At 37.9% G+C, this 13,846-nt stretch overlaps 2 protein-coding genes across 3 annotated transcripts in view; both read left to right on the top strand.

Moving 5' to 3' along the window:
- The first annotated feature begins 1,485 nt into the window (after nucleotides 1-1,485).
- On the top strand, nucleotides 1,486-10,985 carry mon1a (MON1 secretory trafficking family member A). Of its 2 annotated transcripts, XR_012596055.1 has the most exons (7): nucleotides 1,486-1,651; nucleotides 3,055-3,206; nucleotides 7,346-7,729; nucleotides 7,828-8,593; nucleotides 8,712-8,859; nucleotides 9,922-10,135; nucleotides 10,811-10,985. XR_012596055.1 is itself a non-coding variant. In XM_074652496.1 (6 exons), exons 2-6 carry the CDS (start codon nucleotides 3,083-3,085, stop codon nucleotides 10,060-10,062), a joined length of 1,563 nt encoding a protein of 520 aa, XP_074508597.1. In that variant the 5' UTR covers nucleotides 1,486-1,651; nucleotides 3,055-3,082; the 3' UTR covers nucleotides 10,063-10,985. The 2 variants fall into 2 exon arrangements, 1 of the variants encoding a protein (XP_074508597.1); XM_074652496.1 differs by having other exon boundaries at nucleotides 9,922-10,985.
- Nucleotides 10,986-12,443: 1,458 nt separating this feature from the next.
- The window catches only part of LOC141777997 (macrophage-stimulating protein receptor-like), a 32,170-nt gene continuing 30,767 nt past the window's right edge, over nucleotides 12,444-13,846 (top strand). Inside the window, exon 1 of the mRNA XM_074652413.1 lies at nucleotides 12,444-12,725. The gene's annotated coding sequence lies outside the window, so the exon portion shown is untranslated. The remainder of the gene's footprint in view (nucleotides 12,726-13,846) is intronic.

Genomic DNA, 13,846 nt, shown 5'->3' with positions numbered 1-13,846 from the left:
TCTTTGGTGTTTATTGGCGGTTGGCAAACCATCTTAGAGGCGCATTACCGCCACCTGGAGTGTGGAACAGGAGATTGTGCAGAAACAAAATAAAAATAAAATAAAATAAAATAAGATAAAATAAAAAAAATTTAATAAAAAAAATAATAATAATACAAATAAATAAATAATAATAATAATAATAATAATAATAATAATAATAATAATAATAATAATAATAATGAGGAAAACTCTACATTCGTTTAACTAAATCAAAAAAAGCAACTTTACGAAAAAAAAAGTTGTAATAGTACAGGAATAAAGTCATAATTTAACGAGAAAAAAAGTCGGAATATTACGAGAATAAAGTCATAACTTTACGAGAATAAAGTCATAACTTTACTAGAAAAAAAGTCGTAATATTACGAGAATAAAGTCATAACTTTACGAGAAAAAAGTTGTAATATTACGAGAATAAAGTCATAACTTTACGAGAAAAAAAGTCGTAATAGTACAAGAATAAAGTCATAACTTTACGAGAATAAAGTCATAACTTTACTAGAAAAAAAGTCGTAATATTACGAGAATAAAGTCATAACTTTACGAGAAAAAAGTTGTAATATTACGAGAATAAAGTCATAACTTTACGAGAAAAAAGTTGTAATAGTACAGGAATAAAGTCATAATTTAACGAGAAAAAAAGTCGGAATATTACGAGAATAAAGTCATAACTTTACGAGAATAAAGTCATAACTTTACTAGAAAAAAAGTCGTAATATTACGAGAATAAAGTCATAACTTTACGAAAAAAAAAGTTGTAATAGTGCAGGAATAAAGTCATAATTTAACGAGAAAAAAAGTCGGAATATTACGAGAATAAAGTCATAACTTTACGAGAAAAAAAGTCGTAATAGTACAAGAATAAAGTCATAACTTTACGAGAATAAAGTCATAACTTTACTAGAAAAAAAGTCGTAATATTACGAGAATAAAGTCATAACTTTACGAGAAAAAAGTTGTAATATTACGAGAATAAAGTCATAACTTTACGAGAAAATAACACTAAAATTACTACTTTATAATATTATGACTTTATTCTCGAAATCTCAGATTAATTTTTTTCCCACAATGTGGCCCTAATACTCCGTCGTACCATAGACCTACAACAATGATAAATACAAATTAAAATGTAAACAAAAAAACAGTTATTCATTTCCATTTTTATAAATCCATGGGGAGCCACTGGAGAGGAGCTGAAGAGCCACATGTGGCTGACCCCTGAACTAAGTGCAGGAATGCATCATCAACACCACTGCATAACTACTAGCCAGCTAAGCTACATAACATCACACACATAATGCAACAATATGCAACTTTGAGCTACCAGATTGAATCACAAATATTTAAAAATTACGTAAAATTTTAGTTTTATTCGACTCAAATCGGCCTGTTTACTGCTCCATAGCAACTCTCCAGAAGAGAACTACATTACCCATAATTCCTACTTCCGCATCCTAACGTTAACTGTTAGCAGCAGAGCATGTTGACTAGCAAGAAGAAGAAGTACTTACTTCTGTCTGGTCTTGTCTCTGCTTGTTAGTCTTAGTTGCAGTGTGACAAGCAGAGTTGTGGAGCACAAACGACCAAATGCAGACAGCTCCGGACATGAAAGGTAATAATATAAAAGTGATTAAACGAGTCATGAGAGCTGTTTTATCAGAAAGCAGACAGCAGCTAGCTGTACATACTGTTGACTATCTGCTAAAGTTAGCTATCAAAGTAGCCTTTGAAGTTCTTCATCTGAGTCTGAAGGGTGTGAAACTAGAAAAAGAGGAGTGTTAACACGAAGGAGAAATGTTAGAGTCTCTTATTTTGTCTTCTAATTTAGCATCACACTATCTGCTGCTTTTAATGTCAGCAACAAGAGTGCAAATCTGCTTTAGTTAAGATAATATAAGATATTCCTTTATTAGTCCTGCAGCAAAGGGGATAGTGCAGAAAACAAGATGCATCAGCTAACACAGTAAAAAAAATATGAACCATTCAAATAGAAGGAAGTATAAAAATAGGAGCAGTATATACAAACAGACTATTAACACAATTGCACAAGTGTAAAATGATATTGCACAGTGAGAATGAAATGAAATTCCACCTGAAAATATTGCACAGTATGAATTACACCTGAGTAGTAATAATGATAATGATATTGCACAGTCATTATACAGTATATATACAATCTTCTGAGTTAAAAGGTTGCAGGGTTTCAGGGTTGCAAGGACATTTAAGATCAGATAAGATATTCCTTTATTAGGCCCACAGTGGGGAAATGTGCAGTGTACAGCAGCAAAGGGGATAGTGCAGAAAACAAGATGCATCAGCTAACACAGTAAAAAAAGAGCTAAACAAAATATGAACCATTTAAATAGAAGGAAGTATAAAAATAGGAGCAGCATATACAGTATTGACAATAAACAGACTATTAACAAAATTGCACAAGTTGAAAAATGATATTGCACAGTGAGAATGAAATGAAATTCCACCTGAAAATATCAGGTTATTGTCAGTTTTTGGTGTGTAAGTGGTCTACTGGGAACAGTGCTGGTTGTTGAGTCTGACAGCTGCAGGAAGGAAGGACCTGTGATAGCGCTCCTTCACACACTTTGGGTGGAGCAGCCTGTCGCTGAAGGAGCTCTCTAGTGCTGAAATGGTATCCTGCATGTGGTGGGAGTCATTCTCCATCATGGATGACAGCTTAGCCATCATCCTCCTCTCTCCCACCACCTCCACTGTGTTGAGGGGGCATCATCCCAGGACAGAACTGGCCTTCCTGATCACTCTGCCTAGTCTCTTCCTGTCCGTAGCCGAGATGCTGATGCCACCACAGTGTCATAAAAGTTCTGACGTCTCTTAGCAAATAAAAGTTACACCATAACATTTTAATGACTCGCACACTGTTGGTCATGTCATAATAATAGCACATCATAACCAGCTCTGATCTTCAGTCACAGTCACAAAGCTGTTGACCTTTGGTCCCATATATACAGTAGCACTCTGTCTGTCTGTCTGTCCTGCCAGGTGTGTGTCCCTGCCATAAGTAGCAGTGATGGAGGGAGAAGCCCAAAGGTCAACTGCATCCTGGGAGAATGGCACCCTGGCTCCCATGGACCACCTTCGCTGCGAAAGGGGGGATAGTCCAACACCAGGTCTGGTGGAGGGAACTGAACCAGGTGAGGCTGATCCAGATGCAGCACTTTTTACAGATGATCAGACAGACCTACAGTGTAACTGAAGTTTAATATAAATCTTTATAATCTGAACCATGGCAGAGTGGTCGTCTCGCTAAGAGGACTGGGAAGCTCAAATATACTGAAATTGTGTTGTGTGTGAACTTCCACTTGCAGGCACTCTACACACTAGCATGATGCCTTTAGTTGCAACTAATAATGCAAAATAATCAGCAGCTAGTGCTGCAACTAACGATTATGTTCGTTGTCGATTAATCTGCTGATTATTTAATCGATTAGTTGTTTGGTCTATAAAATGTTTGGAAGAATGGAAGTGTTTTCAAACAATACTTTTTTTTACTTTTATAAGAGAAAAGACTTTAAGGATGAGGACTAAGTAGTTGGTTTTGCAAATGTGAGTCTGGTTAACCACCCCATCTTCAGTAAAGAGTAGCGCACTGCTCCCTGAGCTTTTCCATGGAAACCAGTCTCATCCACTGACATCCGACGCAGTGGATAGGGCTGCAACTAAAGATTATTTTCATTGTCTATTAATCTGTTGATTATTTTCGCCATTAATTGATTAGTTGTTTTGTCAAAAAATTGTGAAAAAATGTCCATCAGTGTTTCCCAAAGCCCAAGATGACGTTTTCAAATGTCTTGTTTTTGTCCACAACTCAAAGATATTCAATTTACTGTCACAGAGGAGTAAAGAAACCAGAAAGTATTCACATTTAAGAAGCTGGAATCTGAGAATTAAAAAAAAAAAAAAGATGAATCAATTTTCAAAATAGTTGGCGATTAATTTAATATTGACAACTAACTGAATAATGGATTAATTCTTGCAGCTCTAGTTGCAGCAACAAGTAAATCCCAGCAATTAGCCACTATCAATGGGATTTTCTTTTTGCCATTTGTTCTCTCATGCTTATTTAAAAAAAAAAAAAATCTAGACCTGTGTGGACATCTTTGAGCTTGGATAAATGGATGAATGAATTGACTTAATAAATAAATAAATGTAGGCAATGTTTAAGTGTAATTCCATCTCCTGGTACATCCCCCATGGGATCACATTACAAAACATCAAAAATGTTTATAGTACACAAGTTTAATGTTTACAGTACGCCGGTGTCTGTTACACAAAGAAACCGCTTCATTTTGGGCTGGTCATGAATCATCAGTCAACGGATGAGTAGAGATCCACTGTCTTTAATTCTAAATAATAACTCTGAAGCAAAGTGTCAGCGATACATAACTAAAGCTTTTGTTATTTCCTCATTGGCATCCAGATAACAATGTAGCTTCTATGATTGCTGCTTAAAAACAGAAACAGAAAATCTTTGCAGCCGACACTATGCCTGCGATTATATTGAATTTCAATGGATACATGACAAAAACACGCGTAAAGCACAACAGCAGTACTTAGGCAACACTTGGGTACAGGGGGAAGTTCTCCATTTGATATCGTTATAACCGTGCGATCTAATGGGAAGGACTCTGTGCACTGCGTGTGAATGAGAAAGAGAGAGAGAGCATGAGTATGCACATCCTGTTTGAGCAAAGAAATGTTGAACATATGATCACAATTATGTGTCTTTTGTAATCTGCCTGCCACTTTATTGGCTGCTCGAGGGAAGTACTCTTGTGATAAACTCGACAAAGAATGAATTGACAAGGAGCTCCTGAATGCATCATCAGTTTTAGGCTGTGAGACTGTAATAATAGTAATAATCTCCCTTAAGATCATGTGACAAAAAACTTTAACGCATGAGGAATACCTCGCCATACCGACAGTGTAAGAAGGAAACACCAATATATCCACCCCCAAGAACTGTGTTAATACAGACATCTCTTGACTGAAGCCTGTAAACAAAGTGTCATGGTGAAAGCATGTCGACGGCAGCACAAGTGTGTCACATCCAGCTTGAAGAAATCCAAATCTGACAGGAAAAATTGTGCAACATTTCCTGGATTTGCTCGACTAGTCTAGTCTTGAGATAAACATGACGTTCTTGTAGTGTTATCCAGCTGACTCATTATCAGACTCGTCCTATTATCTATTCCCTATTATTCTACTCAGATAAGCTGGAAACAGAGTTTATTAATTCTTCTTGCTGTGGCTTCTCTGAAAAGCTATTAAGCATTATTACAGGGCTGTGTTGAATACTCAATTCTGATCGGTCAATCACTGCGTTCTGCGGTCTGTAATTTCTCTATAGCAGACCGTTGCTATGTATAGCAGACCGTTGCTATGGGCGCAGTTCAGATGTTGGACTCTGGCGGACCGTTTTTGTGTAAAAATATTGGTTTCTTCAGTAATTAGCCGGGTAATAAGCGGGATAATGTACAGCTAGCGGTCATTGTTGTGAAAGAATCCCCTTCAGGGACTCCGCGTCGGGGTGCAACATCGCCCTGTCAGGGATTCTTTCACATCAATGACCGGCTCGCTGTACATTATCCCTTACTTAAAAGACCAAATAGAAGATCTTTTATAGAAGCTTATTCTGGACTGTGGCTAATGTCACTCAGTGTTCAGAAAGGTTACATTTCCTTGTGCAGAGTTTTTATTTTTTTATTTTAGTCAAGTCAATCATATTCATATTGCCCAATATCACAAATTAGCCTCAGGGAGCTTCCAGGGACAATCTGTACAGGAAACGTCACCCTCTGTCCTTTAATGACCCTCACATGGAATGAGGAAAAACGTAGCCAAGAAAAACCTTTTAACAGCAAAAAATGTTAGAAACCTCAGGAAGAGCAGCAGAGAAGGGATCCCTCTTCCAGGATGGACAGACGTGCAGTAGATGTCGTGTGTAAAGAGTAACAACATAATGAAAATACAACATAGACAATCCATTTGACAAAAATACATATAATGTGAAACATATGAAGAGATGAATCAAGGAGGATGTCAAGCAGCTTCCAGGCGTCACCAAACAGAGCCTGAGCAACATGACCTCCTCTCCACCATGTAACCTAGAGAGAGAGAGGACAGGCTACACAAACACACAAGAAGCAATCTGAAGCACATCATTCACACAGATAGGAGACAAACAAACATACAAAGAGAGTGAGGCAATACTATCCTTTTTTAGTAAAAGGATAAAAATCATATCTTGCAAATTGACATGACCTAATATAGCGTCTTGCTCTGTGTCATTTGTCAGCTTTTTCAACCGCCTTTTTTGGACAACGTTAGCCCCGTTTGGAACCGTCTCAGCCACTGCGTAGGAGACGGTCCCGGATGGTTCCCATAGAAAACCTACTCTGCAGAGGCGGGGAAGTTAACCAGACGTACATTTGCCAAACCATCCAGTTAGTCTTCATCGTTGAAGTCTTTTCTCCTGTAAACCTGAAAGCTATAGGGTGAAAACATCTTCCGATAAAAGATAAATCTCACCTTTTGTGTCGGATGTTTGTTTTCAAGGGCTGCAACTAACCATTATTTTTATTGTGGATTAATCTGTTGATTATTGTCTCGATTAATCGATTAGTTGTTTGGTCTATAAAATGTCAGAAAATGGTGAAAATTGTCGATCAGTGTTTCCCAAAGCCCAAGATGACGTCCTAAAATGTCTGTTTTTTTCTACAGCTCAAAGATATTCAGTTAACTGTCATAGAAAATATTCACATTTAAGAAGCTGGAATCAGAATTTTTACTTTTGTTTTCTTAAAATAAATACTCAAACCGATAAATCGATTATCAAAATAGCTGTCGATTAATTTAATAGTTGACAACTAATCGATTAATCGTTGTAGCTCTATTTTGGAGTATGTACTTGGACAGACCAGACAAAGGGAGGATTTATACTTCGTTGGAAGTGTTTTCAAACAATATTTTTTACTTTTACTAGAGAAAAGATTTTTCTAAGTGTTGGTTTTGCAAATGTATGTCTGGTTAACCTCCCCACTTCCATTAAAGAACAACTGCTTCCCTGAGCTTTTCTATGGAAACCAGTCTCATCCACTGGTTTCCCACACAGTGGATGAGACAGTCCTGAACAGGGTTGGGCCAACAGATGCAAAACAACAACAACAACAACAACAACAAAAGCAGCCTCTAATAGGGCTTTATTGTTTTATAGGCTTACTTATTAATTCCTTACCCATCGTGATAATCATATATCCCTACATTAACACAGGTGCTGGTCAGAAGAGTGCCATGTTCGCCCACACACAGTCTTTCGAGGATCTGACTGCTGCGGCCGAGGAAGAGGTTCGGAGGGAGGCCGACCTGGACAAATCAGGAGAGTGTGCAGACGAGCTGAAGGCGCTGGCGGGAGACAAGACCATAGAGGAGCAACTCAACAACGACATTACGTCAGAGAGTAGGACTAAGGAGGAAGACGTGACCAGTGAGGCGTGGAGGAGCCACAGGAAACACGTGTTTGTGCTGAGCGAGGCGGGAAAGCCGATCTACACCCGCTACGGCACGGAGGAGGCTCTGTCCAGCACCATGGGAGTGATGATGGCCCTCGTGTCCGTCCTCGAGGCCGAGAAGAACATCATTCGCTCCATCCATGCAGGTCAGAATATACTCTGGTTCATAAGTAAAAAATGAATGGCTCAAAAGTGCATTTATGAGTTATGTTGAATCCAACTCTGTAAACGTTTTGTGTGTCAGATGGCTGTAAAGTGGTTTTCCTCACCAAGAGTCCTCTGGTCCTGGTGGGCGTATCTCGAACCTGTCAGACCGACAAGGAGCTGCTCCGGGAGCTGCAGTACATCTACTACCAGATCGTCAGCCTGCTCACCCTCACCCAGCTCAACCACATCTTCCAGCACAAGCAGAACTACGACCTGCGCCGCCTGCTGTCCGGCTCCGAGTACCTCACAGACAACCTGCTGCAGCGGCTGGACCGAGACCCCGGCCTGCTGCTCAGCGCCGTCACCTGCCTGCCTCTGGCCAGCTCCGCCAGGGACGTGGTCTCATCCAGCCTGCAGGCCGCCAAATCCAATAGCCTGGTGTTCTCCATCCTGCTGGCGGGGGACCGCCTGGTCACTCTGGTGAGGAAAAAGGACCAGTTCCTGCACCACATAGACTTGCACCTGGTCTTCAACCTCGTCGGCTCCTCCACGTCCTTTCGAGAGGGCGAAGGCTGGACGCCGATCTGTCTGCCAAAGTTCAACACTGCAGGGTTTTTCCACGCTCACATTTCTTACCTGGAGCCTGCGTCCGAGCTCTGCCTCATCCTGGTCTCAACCGACCGAGAGGACTTTTTTAACATGTCTGACTGTAAGCAGCGGTTCCTGGAGAGGCTGCGCAAGCGCAGTGCCTACCAGGCCATGAAAGAGGCTCTTAAATGTCCCAGCTATTCTGTGGCGCAGGTCGGCATCCCGGAGCTCCGGCACTTCCTGTACAAATCAAAGAGCTCAGGGCTGTACACCAGGTGGGCAGGACGTCACGTTTTGAATTTATGTCACAAACATGCTTCACAAATCTTCTTTCATTCTTGGCATTCCTCTGAGTGCAAAACTTAATAGATACTCTTATTTCTTTTGCTCCAGTCCAGAGTTCCCTGAAGTGTACCAGTCTGATGAAAAGCAGGAGAGGCTGATGGGACTGTACCAGGACCTCCACAGCAGCCTGCATCATCCAACAAGACCTCTCCGCTCCTTCTACCGCTGTAGTGAAACTGAAAACCTCCTGGCATGGGTAAGCCTGGCATCGTGAGATGAGATGCTTGTACTGTCTTTCACAGTATTTTACAGTTGATCTGGCTCAATTTATTTTACATGTTGTGTTTCACAACATCAATATTTCAATCATTTGTATGTTTAATAATCTAAAATAGAGTAAGCCACTGTAATGCTGGAGAGCATATGACAATAAACTACAACTGACACTACTGTAACAGACACTCAATACATACGTACTCACATAGCGTTTCCCCCTTTTCTCCTCTCCATCACTACCATACTTTTGAAAGGTATGGCAGTAGTGCTGACATTATTAGCAATTTATGTCGTATTACCCACAAGGTTATGAGGCGGCTGTATTTTGAGGACACGAGCATGTGATTTAGAGTTTTGCACTTTTATGTCAGGACAGCATTTTGTGTTTAAAGGTAAGAATTTAACAATTCAGTTGTTCTTTGCGTTAAGACCTCCGGGTCTGAAAAGTGAAGCCAATACAAAAGTGTCTTAAACTTGTATTCTTTCTAACAGCCAGCGACTCCTCTGGTTGCAAAAAGAAGTCTGATTGTATAGAAGTCAATGAGAAAATGAGCCTACTTCTCACTTGATTTATTACCTCAGTAAACATTGTAAACATGAGTTTAGGGTCTCTATCGCCAGTTTGAAGTCTTCTTCAATACAGCATGATGTTCATTTAATTATTTATGGTCCCATTTAGAGTCAAATTGACCATAAAGGAGGGGATGCTTTAGGGCGTGGCTACCTTGTGATTGACAGGTTGCTACCACGGCGTTGTCCAGTCTGGGAGAATTTTTACCCTTTCACAGTGTGTTTTCAGTTCATGAAAGTTAATTGTAACATTTTGGTCGCCTAAAAATGTCTTATTCAACGTTCGGTTGTACTTAGCTCCACCCTCTCGTCTCACTTCTGGTTGCAAAAAAAACGAGATGCAAAATGCAGAACTCGATGCTTCAAAACTGTAGTCCACAAATGTCATGGGTGAGGTCACGGTGTCTACGTCCACTTCTTATATACAGTCTATGGTCACACCCCTGGTCTCGCTCTGCCTCCTGTCCTGCAGGTGACGAGTGGCTTCGAGCTGTACCTCTGCTTCAGTCCTCTGGGGACCAAGGCCCTGGCCGTCTCTGCTGTCAACAAACTGCTGAAGTGGATCAGGAAGGAGGAGGATCGCCTCTTCATCCTGAGTCCTCTCACATACTGAGCCCTCGCTGGAACAAGAAGCATCACCCCGAACCTCCACGGGCCTGATGCTGCTAACAACAGATGATGCAGATGTCAGTTTAGTATTCACCAATGATCTTCAGAGCTATGCTTTTTTCTTTCTTTCTTGCTTTGGGTTCCTCTGATCTAATTGTGATTAAATCAAAGCTGTATTTTATCTGGCTAGATTTTTATAACTTAAATTTTGAATAACAACAGATGAAAGCAGCATCATCCATGACAATAACATGGACAGTGTTTGTATGCTGTTGAAGTTGTTTCATAAATAATTATTTTACTGTAACAGGCCTATAATGCCTCTCACAATATGCTGTCTTTGTTTTATAAACGCTATCTGCTCAGCTCTTTAAAAAAATCAAGAATAAAATTTGAATTAAAAAAATGGAATTTTCTGCAGTAGAATGTATTGTCTTGTTATAATAATAATAATAATAATATGGGTTAACCACATTCCTGTTGTGTTTTATCTTTACATGATGACCAATAACTGTAATCATGATTTTACCTCTATGCACTTTCTTTATGCAAAAGACACTCCGAAGAGAAACGTGTTCATGAGTCTGTGACCTGTTTACTGCTGTCGTTTGTGTTAACATGTGTTGTTAATGTCGGTGTCAAGGAATCTTAATTTCAGTCACTTAATCTTCTTGTGTCCGTTAATTTGCCATATGTATATTAACTAAGAAAGTATTGTTTGACATTTTATCTGCTTGTGTCTAATCCTAAAGGTTTACGGTATTTCATGGGATCCTGTTTTGCTTAAGGAGTCCAACGTTGCCACATCTGCCTCCACTAATCATGCCTTAACTAAAAAAAAAGCCAATAAAAGGTTGTAACAGTGCAGATTAATGACTGCTGCACAATTCCAGAATTATTAGATATAAATAAATATTTGGCTGGTAATTAAACAGATTCAGTGTCTTGCTTGACTGCAACATTGGTGCTCTTACATATATTAGTTAGCTTATTGGTAATTAAAAATACATTAAAAATACAAATACAAGTCTCATTCAAGATTTCACTTACGTAAAAGTACAAACAGCAAAGTAAAAGTACTTTTGGGCGGGATGGTCCCTTTCAGAGTTATAATATTGGAATATTATTACTGTTGCTTTAATACGTAAGCAGCATTTTAATCTTACAGGTGGTGGAGGTGTATGAAATGCCATTTAAGTTCATATTAAATAAATAATTACATTAAATGAATAAATATGCCTATGAAATAAATAAATTTGGCTATAAAATAAATCCTGAAATAAATAAATGTGGCATTAGGAAATAAAATTCCACAAAATAAATAAATGCGGCATTTATTTATATATTTATTGCCTCATTTATTTCAGGATTTATTTTATGAGCATATCTATTTATTTATTTACATCATAAGCATATTTATTTATTTAATGTATTTATGTATTTCATATTGGCTTAAATAGCATTCCATAGAGGTGGAGCACATTTTAACTAATAATAAATAAATATGCCTATGAAATAAATCCTGAAATAAATGTGGTATTATGAAATAAAATTCCCTTGAAATAAATAAATGTGGCACTATGAAATAGAAGTTACCAGAAATAAATAAATGTATTTATTTATTGCCTCGTTTATTTATTTCAAGATTTATTTTATAGGCAAAATTATTTATTCATTTATTTATTTAATATTGGTTTAAATGGCATTTATATAGGTGTATAATTTATTTTGGGATTATTTTTTGTTCATTTTTTTGCAGTGTATCATGAGTACCATCATACTCCAGGAGACCAACACAAGACCAGTAGACATGCTGGTCTGTTGCCTAAACAATAAGAGAACTGTACACTTGGAGCATAATAACACTAACTGTTGTTTTAGAGGAATAGTGCTGTAGAAATAGGGGTTAAATGTACAGTAGTTAATCCTAAATTGGTTTCCAGCCAGAAAACAACATATAATAGATAGATAGATAGATAGATAGATAGATAAATAGATAGATAGATAGATAGATAGATAGCAACTTTATTGATCCTGAGGGAAATTCAAGTTTCCAGCATCACAGTTCCATAGTGCAAAACATTTTAGTAAAAAGGCAGTAAAAAAGTTAGTAGTACAAAGTACAAAAAAAATATACCAGATATAAAAATACAAGGAGATGAAGGAAACTGTTAAAACTGAATATAATGCAGGGTAACACCTGAGATACACGACTATTAAAAAAAAGTGAATATAGTGCAAAGTGTAGTGCAAAGTTAGTTCTAAAAATACACATTAACATCGTTCATTCACTTATTTATGGGCTCGTGTGCGTCACTATGAACTAATAGAACACAATGAGGGTTAATTGGTTTTCCTGCTGGAGTGTGAAGCGTCTGCAGAACAGAGGGGAGGAGCTGGAGGAGCTGGAGGAGCTGAGCTGCTGCACTCAGACAAACAGGACTAACACTGCACTAACACTCACACTGGAGCTCAAGTTAAATCCGAAACCAACACAGTTTACACACCGACAGCGGTTTGGGAGGACGAGCAGGTTTTAAAATCAATCTAATGGTCACACCTTGAATCTACCTGAGCAAAGACTTGTAACCATCATCTCTGCGCGCTAAACATCAGACCAGGAGCAAAGCTGAAGAGGACAGTGAGGAACTAACCTGTAGCCTCCAGGTAAGAGCTCTCCACAACACTCACAGCCAGCTGACATCTAACACACATATTATTAAACTAAAGAGAAACAAAGCTAGGCACCTGACACTGCTAAATCTACCTGCATAGTTAACCACTAGGCTACAGGTAAACAACTATTCTTCAGGTGATTAAAAATGCCATAAAGTGTGCTAAAAGTCATTTTAAACATACAACTGTGAACCACTTCCATGATTTAAATCAAATTTTAGTTTTTTAATTAGAGTTTTAATTGTAATATAGGCTGAAGTGTTGAAACTGTGGCATGTTGTGTTTGTGTGATGATGAGTGGAACATTGGGGTGTAAGAAAATATAGAAAATATCGAGTATTGCAATATTATAATTTTGTGATACTGTATTGATTCAAAAAAAAAAAATACTGTATTGATTTTTAATTAATAGTTTGATTGCAAAGACTAATCCAGCTATTATGTAATTTATGTTATTTGCAAAGATATGCATGCACAGATGATATTCTCTGTGATAAATGCAGATGCAGATCACTTTGTTCTGATGGCATACAAAAGTAAATTTTGTTTTTTTTACTCAGTTTTTATGCATATGGTGGTGTGTTCTTTTTACTATGACATTTCCTTATAATTAGATTTTTTTTTAAATCGCAATATATGGCCTTGCTTACTGTATCACAATATATATTCCAATATATTGAATATATATAATAACCCCTGTATCATGATAGGTATCATATCGCCAGATTCTTGCCATTACACAGCCCTATAGTGGAAAAGGCGTGTGATAATAAGGGTTTCATTTATTCCTTGTAGGGCGATACGGCCAAAATATTCTATCATGTTTGATATATTTACATTTAATGTTATCATATATATCTTGCTCTAATTGTTTGTCATCACTATTATGTAGTCTTATTATTTCTGTATATTAATCTTGTGTTCTCTATAACATTTTAACACTATTTAGGTAGAAGCTTTAAGTAATTCCAGTGTTTTTTTTTGCCTCTTCCTGCACTGTATATTATTTATTATAATTTTTTATTATTATGTTATGTTTGTGTAGTCTTAATTTGTGCAAAAAATAAAAAAAATATCTTTATAGGTCATTTCATATCTTGATAACAATATAT

The sequence above is a fragment of the Sebastes fasciatus genome, chromosome 1 (genome assembly GCF_043250625.1).
Source record: "Sebastes fasciatus isolate fSebFas1 chromosome 1, fSebFas1.pri, whole genome shotgun sequence".
Classification (NCBI taxonomy): domain Eukaryota; kingdom Metazoa; phylum Chordata; class Actinopteri; order Perciformes; family Sebastidae; genus Sebastes; species Sebastes fasciatus.
This window is presented reverse-complemented; position numbering and strand designations above follow the sequence as displayed.